Genomic DNA, 19,471 nt, shown 5'->3' on the forward strand with positions numbered 1-19,471 from the left:
AATAATAATAAAATGATATACAATATACTTTAATTTTTTTTTATAAATGGTATATGAACAAAAATGGCATTATATTTCGACTTTCTTTGAATATCTTTTTTTTTCTTCTTTCCTTCATCAATTTGATTGAAATTTTGAAAATTCAAAAGCTGCTTTTTTTGGCTTACAATTTGAAGCAGAATAGAAAACGAAAAATGAGAATTCTAACAAAAGCTCATTGATCACTTGACAATATCACTTATCCTCTTGGCGTGATAAATTCAGATCTGAGCTGAGATTGGGATTTGTAAATTAAAGATCTATACAAACTTGTCAAACAAATTGATAAATTATCAAAAATTGAGATTTGATGATTGATAAAGTTAGAAAAAAAAATTACAAGGATAATAAAAAAAATGATGCCTCAAAAGAAGTTGTGACAAATTGAGGTAAGCTTTTTTACGATCTCAAGTAAACAGCCAATTAAAAATAAAGCTTTTAATTTTTTTTTTAACATTTTGTTTTTTTTGTTCAATGGCAATAAATGCATTTTTCTTCTACATAAACAAATAAAATTTTAAATCATATTTCAGGTACTCCATAACTAAAATAGAAAACTTAAATAAATACATTATATTAAAAAAAAAAACTAGACTGAAAAAATGATAAACAGCTTTCGGTTAGGTTCAACTAGAAACCTGCAAGTTTTAGTTTTTTTTTTTTCTTAACAAAATATAACACTACAACACTTTTTTATGTGATATTTCAATGAACTTATTTTGACATAGTGCCAAACTGTCATGAGATAAAAAGAGAGAGATCATTATTTGCGGTGCACAAGTCGACTGTGAACTTTTAAGCTGTACATTTTGCTGAATCGTGCATTACAGTGGCAACACTTTTGTGATCGTTCAGAGTGCTTCCACATGCGGTGCAGCCGAAGCGAAGCGGGTGTATGATAAGGGAATACAAGCATTGATTTTCGATTGTTGTTCGTACAAATGACGCAACTCTTCTTTCGGTCTACCATTTTCTTTAGGTACTTGTCACGCAATTGAGCCATCACCACTTCCGGTGAAGTCTTGATTTTCTTTGGTTGAGCCTGTTTGCGATTGTTGCGTCTGGAATCGTAGATTGGTGAATTTGAGGACATGTCAATTGGTAGTGAATTGTCATCATCTGAGAATTGCTGCTGTTGTACATGAACATTCGATGTTTTTAATGATGTTAGGGGATAAAAAGTGTTGCCATTGACTAGCGATTGTAGGTTACCATGGGCATAATTGATAACCGGTATGACTTGAACTTTGGGTTCTTCTTCTATTATTCTGGGTGGAGTTCGTGATTGTTTGACAATGACAGCTGGGCGTGTTTGGTTGTGAATATTGTTACTATTTTTGTTGTTGAAATGATTTTTCGTACTATTTATTGTAATGTTTGCTGTTTTGGTACTATTATTGTTGTTGTTGTTGTTATGGTTGATCTTTGGTGTTATTGTGAGTGTGATGTCTTCTTTATTCTTTAAATATTCAATGTACTCTTCTGTCTCACTCAGCTTTTGTCGTTTTGCTGGCGGTGGTGATACGGTTTTTTGTTGGTGTTGTTGATTTTGTTGAACATTATGATGCAAGTGTTGCTGATGTTGTACTATTGGAAATAGTAATGGTGTCTCGGCATAGTACTTATTTATTATATCTTTGACATAATTCTGGAACTGTGTACCGAATTTGGATAAATTTTGATATTCCATTGTTGAGAATATTGAATTGGAATTTTCTTTGTCGCGTATCAGATCAAGGCGATGTCCTTTCAAGGTCGAATTGTTGTTGTTGTTGTTATTCATGTTGTTATTATTAATCACAGGTGTTTTGGTTGTTGATTTACGACCGTTAATATTATTGTATTGTTTCACATTTGTTTTCAATTGATTGATATTGTTGTTGTTCTTCTTTTTATTATTTGTTAAATTAATTGGTTGCGCGGGAGGCGATTTCATTGGCTGCTGCTTAATCGAATCAACAATTTTTGTTGGTAATATTGATGATTGTTTAATATTATGTTCTTCTTGTTCTTCTTCATCTATTTTTTCTTCTTTAATTTTAATATCTTCGATTTTCTTCATCTTGATGTTATCATCATTATTATTTTTTATTAACGGTATAGGATGATGAATTTTTTCTTGTAAACCAAAATTTCGACTCAAGAATGCGGACATCGCCTTTCTCTGATCGCTTGATGAGTTGAAATTCTCAATATTTTCCATATTTTCATAATCTTCTTCAGTTTCATCCGATGTACTGCCACAACTGGAGAAACCTTTTGAACGAAGATTATCATTTGTTTGCTTTTTACGTTCTTGATGGTTAGATTTATTATTATTATCAATATTTTTATTTAGAAGCAAACTTGCAGCAGCATGTTTTGAGGTTATGGTGTTGTTGAAAAATTGATGTTTATTTTTCAAGTCAACGCCTCCCGCCTTATGAAAATCCTGAGCCACTGATGCTGTATTGCGACTCATTGCGTCCATTTTAAGTAAACTAGAAGAAGAAGATAAAAAAAAGTAGAAATATTTAATATTTTGTTAAAATGGTTAAATATAAAAATTAAAACATTTAGAAATAAAGTATGAAACATATAAAACACAATTAACAACAAATAAAGCAAAGAATGAAATGTTAAGAGGTAAACTACATAAAGATTTGATTTAGAAACAGAAAAATAGGATTTTAAAATATTAATAAAGTTTTAATTTTGTTAAGAAGCTGGAATAGCTAAAGTTTTGTTAGTAATAAACTAGCTGACGACATTTTTCGTTTTCCTTTCCAAACTTTAATAAATTTGTAGGGAAAAAGCACTTCTTGATTTTTTTTTTATTTTTGAATAACATTTTAAATGGTTTGGAATATTCAAAAAAATATAATATTATAGAAGCATAATCGGTGGGATCCTAATCAATTGATATAGACGTTATGAAATTATTAGGACCACTTTTGGTTTTTGTTAGGAAAAACAACTTTGGAAATTCGAAGACATTTTTTTGAGTGCATATCTTTCTCCTTAATAAATTGTCGTTGGATTGTGCGGCCAAATCCCATTTTTATTTTGTTGTCGATTTAGAAGATACTGCCACAAGAACGGCTAAGTTCATCTTTTTCGAAATTAATTTCATTAATTTAGAAACCAAATTCACCTTTTTGCACATCAAATTCACCTCCTGAAAAACGAACTTAGCATATTATTCTTATTTTTGGAGAGTTTTTAATAAAATCATGAAACAAGAAGTTAATGATAAAATTTACCAGAATATATAGCAAATTTCAAAGCTTTTATCTTTTTATCCATCCATCGGATCGCCCAGACTCAAGCAATCAATTTTTATTGGAAACATGACTGAAAAGTTAGTCAAGTAAAATCTTCCTAACTTGTTTAACTAAATTTTCGTTTAGAAAGTGACGTTGAAGCTGATATTTGTTCGAAACAAAAAGATTGGATGTATAATTATTCACTTAGATTAAAATTTAAAATTTGAATGGGAGTTCATTTGGGTGAAAGAAATTTACGTGCATTTCCATAAGGCTTCAAGAATTTACTGAGAAACAAGAATCCAAAATCTAAGCTTTTGTAAAATTTGCACAACATTTAGTTAAAATTTTATATTCGATGTCTAATACGCCGAAACGATTAACGATTTGCTGTGCAAGTCTATTGAAGCTATCGTGATTTAAGCACATAAACGTAGCACTTTTAAAAGGCAAAATGATTTTACTTTCGTTTTAAAAAATGTGTGTTAAACAAAATAAAAACACAAACAAAATAAAATTAAAAAGCAAATCAAATAGAAAAAAAAAACGTATAAAACAGAAAATTTTTAATAAAAACCAAATTTAAAAAAAATTTTCTTTTTTATACCGCGCATAGTCTTCAGGATCACTTCCATCCGCCTCGAGATACTGAAAGAGTCTTTCGGCGCCACGTTTTTGATTTGCATTCACCGCCAATCCACCAGTTATAAGATCATGCGGTGGAATTAGTGAACCATTTGCACTCAAACGCCAACCGACCATAGAAGTTGGATTAACCATGATCTCTTGTAAAGGGCCAGCGTTGCCGTTGTTCATGGCATTATTTGTGCCATTCAAATCAGTTGTTGTATATGAGTTAACTCCACTGTTATTGCTGCTATTTGCTGTCGATTGGGCACTATGATTGGAGTGAAGGAGGATTTATATGGGATATGGTAAATGAAAAGGAAGTTTTGTAAAAATTACGGGAAAAGATTGAAGATTGTCAGTGGTGATTAATTTTTTTTTGGTTTGATTTTTGATGTGTTAAAATGAGAACAGAAATATAGAATTTTGTTTTATATTATAATTATTTTCTAGGATAATTGAATATTTTTCTGTCTTTTTGTTTTCAAACACACACATGTTATCTCTCTCTTTTATCGCGTTTTTGTATTTTTATTTTTTTGTTTATATGACTGACTTTTTTGAAGGGGGATAAAGGTGAATTCTGGGCTTTTTTGTGGATGATGTGCGTGCCATTTAATTCTAATTTTATTTATTTGTAGAACAGAGAGAGAGAGAGAGTTTATCTAATTTTAGTTGAGCTGTATATGGTTGCTGTTGCGCAGAATATCAATGCTTATGTCCGCCTGGGTATATTTGAGCATAAAGCAAAATTAAGAACAAAACAAAATTATGATGAAAAATATTAATTTTAAAACTAATTCAAATTAATTTTCTTTTTTAATTTAATGGCGTTTTCGATTGGCAGTCCGGAAGCGTCCGGAATCATTCTGAAAAAATTTTATTCACACAAAACTGTCAGTTTTGTACGAATAAAACGCTTTCAGAATGATTCCGGACGCTTCCGGACTGCCAATCGAAAACGCCATAAATAAAAGGAGGATTAACGGAAGCCATGATTGATGTCTCTTAATATAAGCATATTATTGCTTTTGTTTTTATTTTATATTAAAATATTGATCAAACCACATTTTGCGCCAGAATGCACCTTAATTTTATTTTAAACATTTATTAACCAATATAATTAAAAAAAGTGTTAATTTTTTTTTTACTTCAAAAATCATTAAAAAATAATTTCGTATTAAATAACATGCAACATGGCAACTCTGTTGACCCGCCGCATTGTATACTTAAGAACAAATTATTAAATTTTTGTTTGTTTTTTTTTTGTAAAACATAAATAAATATTTACCCAAAAGAAGTGCTAGGATTCTGGAAGTTATTTAATTGATTATTTGATACTAAAGTGTTGCCAATTGTTCTTAACACATTTAAATTGTTATTATTGCTTGTATTATTATTTATATTAGTGCTATTGTTATTATTATTATTATTTCTTGCTGGCCTATTATCGTGTGGGCTGCATGCGTAAAAGAGAGAGAGGAAATAATTTTGTATTGCTTGAGACATAAAAATATTTATTTTTTTTTTTAATTTAGTGTTGTTTTGTTTAAAAGTTTGGAGAAGCGGAGAGAAATCTTTAAGTATTTATTTGATATTTGATATTTAAAGGGACAGATAGATCTGGATTAGACATTCTAACTCTGCGAATATGGAAGAATATGTATGGACATTTCAGTTTTTATGAATTTAGTGGAGAGTTTTATTAGGGAATAAAACTAATTTGGCAATTTCTCCGATGAGTTATTGGAACTAATATAAAAATTTAATCAGTTAGAAAGGAGATAAAACGGAACCTTGAAGCACATCAGTCGTCGAAACTCGACGGTCGAATTGCCGTATAGGAAAACCATCGAAATTAAGCCTTTAAACGACTGATGTCTTTAACTAATCAATAGAATGCCAAGAAGAGGGACAATTGGGACTAGCTACTGACTTTTTTTTTTCTTTATTCAGTGACACTATTACCCAATAACCATTTGGCAGAGCGACAACCCTTTTTTGGGAGTTCTTTTGCCATTCAATTTCCGTATAAGTCACGGATTCCTGATCTGAAATCCTTATTGCTGAGTTCTTAGCCCTGATGATTTATCACTTGAAGCAACAATCAACCCAGTTTTAAGTTTCAAGTGATTGAGGAAAGGAATGTGACATAAAAATAATTGAACTTTACTAGTCTAGTTCACATTTGGAATTTTTGTTAACGGTATCGTTTACCGACCGCTACCGCTTTTACTTACAAAACGCCTTGTATAATTAAAGATATCCAAAGAATAGTAAATACAAGAAAATCTTAAGACACAGGATTTACCACCGAGAAAGATTGTTTCTACAAATTATTGGATTTGTGTATATAGGGTGCTTTAAACTCTTTGAGATTGTCGTCTTTTAAAAAATAATTATTAAAATATAAGATTCTGGAGAAGAAATACCGGAAAAAGGTAATAACGAAGAAAAAATAATACAAAATTATTAAAATTATTTTAATTTTAAGTGGAGCGATTGAATATTATTCAATTTTAAAGTTCAAGTGACCTCAACTCCAAATTTATAAAGCAATTCGCCCAGGTACGACATTGGGCTCATCAGTTAGATCTGTCGTACCCTTACTAAGACGCCTATTAATTAATTATTCAAACTTTTCTTTTGTTCACCTAAAGGATTATCCAATTTATCAAATTTGTTACTACAAAACGTACCACTTGTTAAAAACTGTTAAGAAGCTTTTTTCGTTACAAGATTATTTAAAGATTTCTCTACCGCTTTATATACCACCAAACCCTTAATTCATGCTGTTAAAAGTTAGCACAAAGTTAATATTTATAAATTCTATATTCAAAAAACAACAGACACCAAGAAACCATTCGATTACATCAAAATGTTAGTTTTTTAAAGCATATTATAATAGATATAAATAGAATAAGTAACAAAAGAAAAACATATAAAATAAATATAAATAGTACTTACTGCACATCATTCATATGCGCCTGATATTCGTCCTGGTTATCAGCTAGGAACGAACATTTGTTGCAAGCTTTCTTATTATGCACCTTCAGCACATGTGTAGCCAAACGCTCAGAACGAGCTGCTTTATAATCGCATAACATGCAAACAAACGGTTTTGTGTGTGTATTCAGATGGCGTTTCAATCCCCATTTATCAGCTCCCGACCATGGGCAATAACAGCAGGTGAAACGTTTCTCACGTTTAACTTTAACTGCACCAGTGCCAGTTATATCATCGCCGGTGTTCTTTTCTTGTTTCATAATTGGCATAGTTTCGGTGTGTGTTGCTGTTGCAACAGATTCAATTGTCTGGGCTATACTTAGACTTGAAGATGTCTCTTGTCGTTGTCCTGTCATGAAATTCTCTGCATGCACTGCACCACTAGGACCACTACCACCACCCACTTGTTGTTGTAAGAATATATTTGGTTTCTGATCGATCTGGTGGGTTTGTTGTTGTTGTTGCTGCTGTTGTTGTGTCGATACTGTACTGGGAACATTACGACGTGTCTTATTAATGTCATAGACCATCTCACGATGCATACGCAAGAAATGCTTCTTAACATGATCGGCTCGATTGAATTGCTTCAGACAAGCGTAACACTGGAATGGTTTTTCGTCTTTGTGAATGTTCTCGTGACGAGTGTAGAGGTCTCGACGATCGGTGGAATACGGACAGTGGGTGCATGCATAACGTTTTGGTATTTGTAATTGGGCATTTTGTTGATTAGCCGCAGCTGCGGCTGCTGCTGCAGCAGCGTTCTTTTTGCGACTATTGGACGATGATGTTGTTGGGGTGCTGACTACATGTTGCTGAGAGTGCTGTACTACACTGGGTGTATTATTGGTGTTCGGTGTACTGTTGTTGTTGGTAACATTTGTTGGACTAGTGTAGATTTCGTTTGGCGCCTGCTGATCACGAACTTTTGCAGATCTAAAATCAAAGTAAAATTGAATTAAAAAATTATTTCTTCAAAAATTACAGCTTTATTTTAAAAAAATTCTTGGATAAACCATTTCCGAGTCTTCAACACCCTGAAATAAGAGTTTCTCTTCAAAAACTGAGCAGACAGGTTTTCTACAAGATCTCTGAGCAGGCTAATCAAGTCGATACTTCAATCAATTTCTAAATTAGAATTTCTTCATGATTCGAATTCATAAAGACAGTGTAGTACCAAAATACTCCACTGGCAAATGGTCATGGAATCCCTCCAAGGACGAATTGAATTTCTTGTCATGGGAAGGTGAAATCTTGGAGCGTGAACTAACCGTTCAATCATCAAGCGGTTACAAATTCAAATCATCTATCAATCAAATTGAAGAAGTAATATTCCGGCAGGAATTCGCTAGAAGTACTGATATTGCCGATGATGGAGACATAATTCGAATTGAGGACATCAAGAATCTGGTATTGTTTCTTGCACCATCCGAAATCCTTACAAACAAATTTATAACATTCATTCACAATAAGACAATTGATCGATTTTTGAATGCGCTGATAATTTATTTTGAGTATTTCTTGCGTCTAGTCGAGTTTATACTTATCCGACGGGATGAAGTGTCTGGAGAGACTACAGCTCAAGTTCAAAGTACTGAAAGCAGTCAAATCAAACGAATATTTTCAGAATATCTTTCTCAGTATCGAATAATTCTTGCTCGGGAATACAGTGTGATAGTAATGGGAAATGGTGAAATGGCTCCTTTTTATCATCTCAATACTCTTGTCAAGATATCAAAAACTCATCAAGATAGATTACTCCATGAGATGTTTCTAGCTTTTGCTAACCAAGTGGTTTGGATAGCTCATCATCGTAAAGCTTATCAAACAATCGATGAAGAAATGAATCGATTATTTCGATCAGATCATTTTAAACTTACTCGAAAAGAATTAATAAAATTTAGTCTTACTGAACAAGAATTGCTCTATGGAAAGAATAATCAGCGAGTCAATTATCGACGACAGAATTCTCCATTGATTCAAGAGATTTCCAATGTAAGTCGTCGTAATATGCCAATTTTATGGTTAGGAGAGAAAAAATATCGTGGAAATGATCTTCGAATGCAACAACTTGAGTTGGAATTTATCATTCCTGATAGTGATTTGTGTTTGATCGATGTAAAACATGGAATTTTGGGCAACCCAATGTCATTGTATAACACAATGCTAACAATAGACGAAGAGAAACTAAGAGAACGTGGACATTCGGAAAGTTATGATCCTTTTTGGTTGATAAGACAACCTTATTTGGAAATTCCAAAACTCGATGCGATCAAAGAAAGAAGCAGTGAGCAGTTGGAATCCTATTTTTTAATCAAAGATAACAGATTTAAATATGACAAGAACTTGATTGCCAAATGGAAACGAAGGGATAAGGTTATCGAGTATATCAAAAGCGGAGGACTTGTGATTGATGTGGTTGAAAGATGTAAGAAGGAATTAGCTTCGAACAGAGTGATAGGTTCGAACATAGCTGGTATAACCCAGGCATTTATTGCTAGGAAGAAATTTTTGAGAAAGAAGTGAAGATGTAAATTTAAAATAAATGAGACCTAATATATCTAAAAAATTCTTAAGAGTTTGAAATATTGATTTTTTGGTCAGCTAGTTTTTGGGGAAGTAATTAATTTCAAAAAAAATCTTATAAACTTACTTTGCAGCTTTTAGATTTCCATTGTAGCTGCCAAGCTTTCCACTTGTAGGCCATTGTACAATCTCCTCGCCACCACTAGATACTGTAACAGGAATAGCTCCTGTCCAACGAGCTTCAGTACCAGCATTTCCGACAACAACATTACTATTCGATGTAGATGGATTAACTGTCTTCTGTATTGTCTGTGCTCCAAGTATTGTGCCACTCGAGCTAAATCCATTTTGCTGCATTAGAGCAGCTAATCCAAATGCCGTACTAAGTTGATCTTCGGACTTAAAATTCCCAGCACTAGATGTTGCAGCGGAAGTGTCTGATGGGCCAGCACCTCCTCCGCCGTTTCCATTACCTCCAGCACCACCATTATTATGATCGTATTCAATTGTTGGTGCAACTGAACGGTCAATCTAGAATATATTGAAAAGTACGTTATAGAACGGAAAACAATAAAAAAAAAATGGTAATCTTTGATAACTTGCTTTTATACTTACAGGCAATCTTACTAAATTTGTAAAAGATCGCTCGCCTTCTGGTGCTGTTGGTCCACTTGTGGCCACCTGTGCAACCGGCGTGCCCAATGTATGCAATCCATTTCCGGTTTCTTCCCCATACAGCTTGCGTGTGATTTCTTTGAACATATCTTCATAAGCAGCCTCCACATATGCGGATTGTATTAGTGTTGCCATGTCTCATATAGCTTAGTCCCACTACTGACCGGTGTATTCTGTAAGGACGAAAAAATAACACGATGTTATTACTAAGAGAAACAGCGAAGAAATGCATTGCAAATACAAAGTAAAAGTTGAGTGCATGTAAGACAACCTTATTTTTAGTTTGCAACTACCTACTCGTATACTCATCCTTAGGGGGTGTGTGGGTACTGAGTATGGGTACCTAAAAATGATGACATATTCCAAGAATTTTAACTCATAAGCAAGTTGATACCTAGATTCAGTTCAGTATTCACCCACCACCATCGTTATTGCCGACAAAACGGCGTCATCATCTTATCGCAGTGAGTTAATTAACAGGAGCGGATTTCTTAAAAAGGCAATTCAAGGGTAAACAAAAAGAAAGTATCTAATCCTTTTAAAAGTATCTAATCTTTTTAAATAACATACGTATCTTATTAATTTTAGTGTGTGAAACTAATGTCGATTGCCATTGCCATTGTTTGCAAGATTTTTTTCGTGGAAAAGGATAGTTTTTCGAAGACAAAACAAAAACCCTGAACCCAAAAATTCATTGGTCTTCTGGATTTCACAGAAGTCAAGGTTTGCATTTGAAGATTTTTTTATTTCTTGTTGTAATCATTACGATTTATGTATTTCGATGCAAAGCCTGGTACGCAGATCGAGCTAAATTTTAGCTAAACTTTAGCTCCTATACAAACTATCGATAAAATGCCCCGATAAGTTTCAAATCGGCTTAATTTTTTCGATAATTTGTATGGAAGCTAAAATTTATCTCGATTTTCGTACCACGATTAAAGCCTGGTACGCAGATCACGCTAATTTTTAGCTCCCATACAAATTATCGAAAAAATTTAGCTGAGCTAAAATGTATCTAATTAATATATTCAATCACTCTGCTTAAAAATAAAAATAATTTTCATTATTTTTTCACTTTGTATGTATCTAATTAAGCTCGATCTGCGTACCAGGCTTTAGATACAAAAACCGTAATTGCCAAAATCGTTGAATGTAAACCCTTACAAACGTGAACTTAGCTAAATGCATTTTAGCGTTTACATCCGACGATTTTTTCAATGCGGACTCCTCTTTGTTGTTGTAATCATGTGGAAAGAAAAGGGACAAAGGTTTCAAATGGCATGAAATTTCACAAGATTACAAAAACAAAAAATCGTCACTGGAAAAATCGGCAAATGTAAATCCTGACTTACCAGATTAAAATAGATGTGTTCATTTACTTTTTTGATATAAACTCAGTATCAACACTTGAAGATTACGACTAAAATTGTGCAAAACTTATGTAGGTAGGTAAGTTCCGTGAGAAACCTCTTAAAAGTTTCGACTATACGAACTATTTGATGATACCTACATTATTAACTGTGCGAACTTACTTAAGTGGCGCCCGGGCAGAAAGTCTTACTTTCAAAAACAACACAGGTAGATACGCCACTGTTCGTTCATAAAGTGCTATTTTCAAGATAGGTTTACAAAAAAAAAATTCCTCGCCTTATCCTTACCTCACTTTACACCCACACTCACCTACACATACACACTCAATCAGCGTTTAGTCGCCCTCATCTTAAATTTCTATTCAACAGGTCCGCCGAACGTCATCATGAGCAGCTATATAGTCAGACCGTAGTTGTTGGTTAGTATTGGTAGTTTGCCACCACCAAACCTTATGCAGCATCATTGAAAAAGTAGGTATACAATATATATGTAAGTTATCGAAGTTGTAATAACTCGATTTAAAAAAAACACAACTGCTTTGGTGGACTAACAAAGAGTGACTTTATTATTTCTTTTACTTCTATTTATAAAATATACAAAAAGATGAATTGACAAAAGCTTGAATAATGTAAATGTTTTAATTTCTAAGAAATTGCAAAATTAACAAATAAAATATTATAAGAATATGTTTTTCATAACAAATAACAAATATGATATTTTTGATAATAAAATAAACAAAATGATGAATTGACAAAAGGTTGATTAATGTAAATGTTTTAATTTCTAAGAAATTGCAAAATTAACAAATAATAATATTAGGTGTCTGCATTGTTAGCAACGGAAGTTGGGTAGGAATGTAAATGGGAATGGGAATGGGAATGTGTCGTGTTAACTCCCCCTTTCTTAAGTATCTGCGTCTCGTAGATTAGATTTTGAGAGTAATTTGTTCTAGTGAATTAATTTGGGAGTTTGGATCAACTACTGGGATGTTTAATTTTAAAGGTTCAAATGAGGAAAGTTGGAGTTTTTTCTTGTTTTTTGATTGTTTTTTCAAAAAGATGAACAGAATTAAGTTGATTGTTGCCCCTATGAGCAGAATAGTTAGGTTTGAAGTTAGGAATAGTTTACTGTTTGAAGAAATAAAGGAAAGTTTTTCTACGTTGTCTAGATGAAGTTTGTGTAGGTATTGTAGGTCGAGTTTTATTTGCGGTAGGAAAAGGCTGTTTTTAGGAATATAATGGTTGATGTCCGTATTAATTTTACTAATGACTTCTTCGAACATTGTAAGATTAATAAAATGAATGATTTTATAGTTTCCTGTGGTCATTTTTCCGTTTCCTTGTTTGATTGCGACGAGTGGACTTTGGTATTCGTAGATATTGACTATTGCTCCCACACAGAGGATGCAATTTAATCTGTAATAGAAGGTATGTTTTTAAGGTGCGATTTATGAATTCGTTTTCCGTTGGTTGTTGTTATTGTTACTTTATTATCTAATCCTACAGTTTCTTTATGGTAAACTGGTTTATCTTTGCTTTTTATTTGTTTGTCTCTTTTAAAGACAGTTTCACCATGTTTATAGTTTTCTGGTGGTGACCTTTTTTTGTTATGCCTATTAAGTTGGTTTTTTTGGTTACGAATGATTTCGTATTTAAGATCTGTATTAACTATATTTTTAAAATCAAGTAGGTTCTGGTAATTAATTCTTTGTGACCGTCCGAAAAAAATATCGGCAGGTTTTCTCTTGGTTACCGAATGGATTGAGTTATTGTATCTATCTGTAGCAATGTTAACAATTTCCTTAACAGTTAAGTCTGGAAATTCTTGTTGAAGACATCTTATTATTTCAATAATAGTTGAGTGTACTCTTTCTATTGTTCCGTTAACTTCGCTTTTTTGTGGAGGGGCTAGGTAAACGTTTATGCCAAGACCTTCAATATAATTTAGAACTATTGGACTTATAAAACTGCTTTCATTGTCTGTTACTAAAATCTTAGGAGCAGTGAAGAAATGAATCAATTTTATTATTCTATTCCGGATGTGTAAAGCGGATTTGTTTTTGATATGGAAAAATTTCGTAAATTTGGAGAATTTATCTACACAGGTTATGAATTTTTCTTTTTTAAATTCTATGATGTCCATGTGTAGAATTTCGGTTGGATACGATGGAATAGGGGTGGGCTGAAGATGAGGTTTAGGGGGGTGACGATCGTATTTGTTCGAGCGACAAACGTTACAGGAATTAACGAAATTTTTAATTAATTTAGTCATTTGAGGGAAGTAATATTTTTCAAGAATTTGGTTTTTATTTTCGATATAATTTCTATGAGCTCGTTTATGTTCTTCTTGTATTATGTTAAATTTATTTTCTTCCTTATTTATATCTGTGACTATTCTTTGTGTAATTCTTATTTTATATTGGCTAAATGAGGCTTTATAAATTTCTTGTAAAAGTGGAATGAATTTTTCTGGAATTTTGATACCATTAAGTATATTAGGATTTAATTTTTCCTTTAAGAATTTTGTAAGAGTTTCTTCGTCATAAGAGTGCAGCTTGATATAATGTCTTTGATATTTTGGGTGAGGTTCTTCGTAGCATGTCATTTCATTGCCTTCGGAAAAGATAAGTTGGTTTCTAAAAACGTTAATAGGTGCTTCGCAGTGCGGTATAAGATCACTACTATCTTCTTCAGCACTGTGTTGAGTTCCAGAGGATGAAGTTATAATATTAAGCACGGGGAGTCGCGACAGTGCGTCTGCGACGACATTTGATCGTCCAGGCTTATAGACAAGAATACCACCATACTCCTCTATTCTTGACTTCCATCTTTTTAGTTTTGCGTTAGTATTGCGATTACTCAGCGCGAACGTTAGCGGCTGATGGTCTGTAAAGATTTTTATATTTTTGGCTCCGTAAAGATATGTTCTTAATTTATCGAGGGACCATATTATCGCTAGCATCTCCTTTTCGATAGTTGAGTACCCCTCTTCTGTCTCGGTTAGAGATCTAGATATAAATGTAATGGGTCTTTCTTTCCCGATTTCGCCTTGCGAGAGGACAGCTCCGATGGCGTAGTTGGAGGCATCGGTTGTAAGAATAAAAGGTTTCTCAAAATTGGGGAATATAAGAATATCCGAAGATATAAGCATGTCCTTGAGGCATTTAAATGCGTTTAACGCTTGATCGTCAAGATGGACTTCGACTTTTTTCGACTGATTTGCTTTAATTTGGGCGTTTTCGCCTCTTGTTATATTGGTTAAAGGTTTTGCTAATTTAGCGTAATCTTTAATAAACTTCCTATAGTAGGACGCGAGACCTAAAAAGCTTTTTAGTTCTTTAAGATTTTTTGGGGGTGGAATCTTTTGGATTGCTGCTATTTTTTCAGGATCTGCCCGAATTCCTTCTTGATTGATTATATAACCCAAGAAATTAACTTGAGTTCTTAGGAACTTTGATTTCTCTAAGTTCACTCTAAGATTTGCCTTATCAAGATACGATAAAACTTGCTCAAGATTGTTCAAATGATCAGATATACTTTTGCCGAAGACGATTATATCGTCTATATAGACATAGCATATTTTGCCTATAAGAGGTTTAAGAACGTCGTTAATCATGCGTTGGAATATAGCGGGTGCGTTTTTTAACCCGAATGGTAGACGAGTAAACTCATATTTGCCATTTGCCGTTGAAAATGCAGTCTTTGCTATGTCACTTTCTTTCATCTTAATCTGGTGAAAGCCAGACGTAAGATCAAGGGTCGTGAAGTATTTACTTTCCCCTAAACTTGCAAGAGTATTTGTTATGTCCGGAATCGGATAAGCATCTGCAATTGTTATTGCATTCAGTCGTTTGAAGTCAATAACAAGCCTATATTGTCTTTCGCCTGCAGAGTTGGGTTTCTTTGGAACAATCCAAAGTGGAGAATTGAAAGGACTTTTAGATGGTCTTATAACACCATCAGAAAGCATTTTGCTGATTTGAGCTTCGACTTCTGCTCTTAGGTTAGCGGGGTAAGGGTATGATTTTGTGTATATAGGTTCGGATGAAGTAGTTCGTATTTCAGCACGAACGCTGGTATCTATTGTACCACTGTCTGAGATTGGTCCGAAAAGTTTTTCATATTTGCATAAAAGGTTTTGAATATAATTTTCAGGGTTTATATCAGTTTGGATATTATTTACTTCTTTTGATTGTTTTTCTTTGAGATTAATTTTAATGTTTGGGGCTAAAATAAGCATATTGTTTTTTCTGTCTATTACAGCCTCTAATTGTTTGAGGGTATCATCACCAATAATGCCGTCAAATGATTTGAGTCCTGGAAGGACAAAAAAGTCAAAAGAGGTATTATTGCCGATAGGTTTAAAAAATTGGGCACTAATTTTACGATTTATTTGTAGTTGTCCGGTAGCGGATTGTATTTTGAATGGAGAAGTGACTGGTTTACAATTGTAAGCAATTCTTTCAGATACAAAGTTTTTGTTAGCTCCAGTATCTATCAAGAATTTTAATACTTCACCATCTCTAGTAACATACTCTAGGTATGGTACGCTAGAGAGGCTTCCGTTGTAAAATTTAGCTCTGCTAAATCGTCATTATTGCCATCGTCATCCCAAGTTTCTTGGTATGCTTTGAAATATTCCTCGTTCAATGGATCCTCTTCGTCTTCATCTATAGTGTCTTGATCTGCGATAACGTTTGTTGCAAAGAGACGTTGTTGCTTCCTCGGAAGATTATCAGATCCATTAAATCTTTTTGGCATTATATTATTTTCAGGTCGGTTCATATAGTTGATTTGACGACTTTGAATAGATTTGTCCACGTCCATAGGCTGTGGGGGTTTTGGATTAGTTGGTCTAGGAGGGGGTGAGCTGTTCCATGTTGGTCTTGGAGGAGGTGAGCTATTCCATATTGGTTTTACATAATGCTGGTTGTTATTCATTTGGTTTATAGGAGCAGTAATATTGTTGGTAAAATTTTTCTTATGTATTGAAAAGTTTCTAAAGTTAAGGTTTTGAAATTCTAAACAAGAGGTATAAGCCTCTGGAAGGGTTTGAGGTTTCTGAATCATTAGCATTTTTGATACGTCACCATTGAGACCTCGGACAAAAATGTCTAAAGCTCTGTTCCTATAATTCTCTGTCAGGGCCGTTATGGTCTCCTGAGAATAATCTTCCGTTTTGATTTTGTTTATAAGAAGGGACAATTGATGGTTGACCCGCGCATAAAATTCGTCGATGGTTTTATTCGCTTGGGTCATTCTATTTAGTTCGTGTTCTAAAGTTCTAGAATCACGTTTGTCAGCGTAGTGCAGTGACAGACATTTTTTGATTGTCTGCCAATCTTCGTCAAATATGTTATAAGATATGAGGGCGGCATCGGCCGGGCCTCTTACTTTTTGCCTAATATGTTGTAATATTGCCCTGTAGATAGGTTTATTCTTAACGATTTGGTAATCGTTTAGTATGGACTCCACATTGTGGATCCAAGAAACGTACTGTACTGCATTGCCATCAAAAATTTGAAGGTCTCTTACGCAGTCAGGTAATTTTCTTATATCTTGAAGGTCCTGTTCAGTTTTGGGAATTGGTGAAGTGGTAGTATTGGAAGGATTTTGAGGAGGTGTAATCCTACTTTCGAGCTGGTGTACACGATTGTTCACCAATTTAATTTGTTCAATGTTCTGATTTACAGCACCAACCAGCTGTTTTATTTGCTCAGATAATTCTTCCAGTGTGACAGGCATTTTGGAAAGGAACGATAAAAAATGGGTGGGATTGGATTTTTTGTATAATTGGTTAGGATTTTTTGGAAAATTTTTTTGTTTTTACAGTATTTTTATATTAAGATTTTTATGAGATTAACTTTTTCTTGGAATTCAATTGTATAAATATAGTAGTCAAATAATAATAATAATTTTATAAAAATAAAGGTATTTAATAATTTTTTCTATCGAAATTTATATAGGTATAATATTTATGATAATAATTTTTTTTAAATAAGTAATTTTGAATATTGTTTTTATTCTTCAATTGTGTTGTTCTTACAGCATAATTTGCATCATTGGGGTTCCGGTTTTCTCCTTTTTGCGTCAGCTACTAGGGTGCGGTTTCTTCTGGGTAGTCCCACGGTTTGAATGCAACAAAGTTTTTTGTATAGGTACACTGTGCTTTTCGCACTACACTACACTTTATGGTGCGGTTCTTATGTTTTACGCACTAGATTGAAAGTTTTTTAAATAAATTCGAACTTTCACTTGTTCGGTTGTGTTAAGCTTTTACTTTTTTGCCGGTACGCGGTTCGTTACGCGATGTACTTAATGCGGTTCTTATGTAACGCACTTAGAAATCTGCTCGGCTTTCTTAAGCTTTTGTGTTTTAAATTTTTAATTAATTTTTTTTCCGGGCGCGCGGTTCTTATGTTACGCGATCTTAATGCGGTTCTTATGTAACGCACTTAGAAATCTGCTCGGCTTTTTTAATTAATTTTTTTTTTCGGGTCCGCGGTTCTTATGTTACGCGATCTTAATGCGGTTCTTATGTTACGCACTAATAAGCTGCTCGGGCGCCAGTTATCGAAGTTGTAATAACTCGATTTAAAAAAAACACAACTGCTTTGGTGGACTAACAAAGAGTGACTTTATTATTTCTTTTACTTCTATTTATAAAATATACAAAAAGATGAATTGACAAAAGCTTGAATAATGTAAATGTTTTAATTTCTAAGAAATTGCAAAATTAACAAATAAAATATTATAAGAATATGTTTTTCATAACAAATAACAAATATGATATTTTTGATAATAAAATAAACAAAATGATGAATTGACAAAAGGTTGATTAATGTAAATGTTTTAATTTCTAAGAAATTGCAAAATTAACAAATAATAATATTAGGTGTCTGCATTGTTAGCAACGGAAGTTGGGTAGGAATGTAAATGGGAATGGGAATGGGAATGTGTCGTGTTAACTTGTATGTACCTACATCCGCCCGCCACCGTTGCTGAGTCGCGTCAGTGGTGTTCGTAGTAGACTGTTTATTAGGGGATTGTTGGGATTTTCCATTCTTCTATCTCAACTCAACCTCCTCCGCCTCATATCGTCTAAATTACTTTCAGAAAAGATGAGCGAAACAAAACATCACCACACAACAACCGTCTGACACGACGACGACGACGGCGACGGACCACAAACGTGTGATGGTGGTGAAACTTTCCGAAACGAAGGCCAAAGCCATGAGATCATATATAAAAAGTAGTTGTCTTTTGGGTTGAAGGTAACCAAATCATCATCCAAAAGCAGAAAGAAACTCACAACTCTCTCAACCAACCTACCTGCCAGCCGTTACTGCTGCTATATTATATGACCACCTGCCGAACCCACTCCACTACTACAATCACACACAACGCTATTTATAAGCCAAATAATACACAACAACAACAACAAAAATAAAAACACACAATCTGTTTTCAAAAAGAGGACAAGACTTGCCAAAGGATGTTTTGTTGAAATGGTAAACTAAAGGGAATATGCTCAACGAAAATATAGAAACGAGAAAAAAAAAAAACAATTCACCCAAAAACCCAAGATGAGAAGGAAAAAAGACAATTCCCTACCCTCTGTTGGCGACGTGACGCGCAGCGACGAGACAGAGTTGTCGGGAATTTGAATGGGTGATCGTGTGGTGCCTGGCACCCAAATTACTCTTCATATGAATATGAAGTTGTTGTTGGAAATCTGCAACCCACCCTTCACAGTCTTTTTTGACATAAAAAAAATTCAGAAAAAAAGAGAGAAAAAAAACAAGTTCTGTAGAGTTTTTAAAATGTGATTTTTTTTTCTTCTTTCTTTGTTTGTTCCTCATTTTCATAATCCACCCACTTTTTTGTGCGGTGCCGGTTTTTCGCCCCAGATGATAATAAATACATACATTTTATATAGCCCAGTCAAATTATATTTGGTTGTATGGAGGTCTGAGAAATAATTCG

General features: G+C 33.5%; 2 protein-coding genes across 9 annotated transcripts in view; one reads left to right on the top strand and one right to left on the bottom strand.

Moving 5' to 3' along the window:
* The window catches only part of LOC129917715 (protein charlatan), a 59,950-nt gene continuing 40,479 nt past the window's right edge, over window positions 1–19,471 (bottom strand). For 2 of the 8 annotated variants that reach the window (XM_055997787.1, XM_055997788.1), the window contains exons 2-7: window positions 10,056–10,288; window positions 9,568–9,971; window positions 6,879–7,850; window positions 5,203–5,370; window positions 3,892–4,182; window positions 4–2,519 (exon numbers count right to left, since the gene is read on the bottom strand). In XM_055997787.1, coding sequence (XP_055853762.1) covers window positions 803–2,519; window positions 3,892–4,182; window positions 5,203–5,370; window positions 6,879–7,850; window positions 9,568–9,971; window positions 10,056–10,250 — 3,747 coding nt within the window. In that variant the 5' untranslated portion in view covers window positions 10,251–10,288 and the 3' untranslated portion in view covers window positions 4–802. Of the gene's footprint in view, window positions 2,520–3,891; window positions 4,183–5,202; window positions 5,371–6,878; window positions 7,851–9,567; window positions 9,972–10,043; window positions 10,289–19,471 lie in introns of all 8 variants that reach the window. The other 6 variants (XM_055997784.1, XM_055997785.1, XM_055997789.1 and 3 more) reach the window with 6 other exon arrangements.
* LOC129917717 (protein phosphatase 1 regulatory subunit 36-like) lies at window positions 7,923–9,500 on the top strand. The gene has a single exon (XM_055997794.1). The coding sequence runs from the start codon at window positions 8,061–8,063 to the stop codon at window positions 9,438–9,440; it is 1,380 nt and encodes a 459-aa protein (XP_055853769.1). The 5' UTR covers window positions 7,923–8,060; the 3' UTR covers window positions 9,441–9,500.

The sequence above is a fragment of the Episyrphus balteatus genome, chromosome 4, assembly GCF_945859705.1.
Source record: "Episyrphus balteatus chromosome 4, idEpiBalt1.1, whole genome shotgun sequence".
NCBI classification, from domain to species: Eukaryota; Metazoa; Arthropoda; class Insecta; order Diptera; family Syrphidae; genus Episyrphus; species Episyrphus balteatus.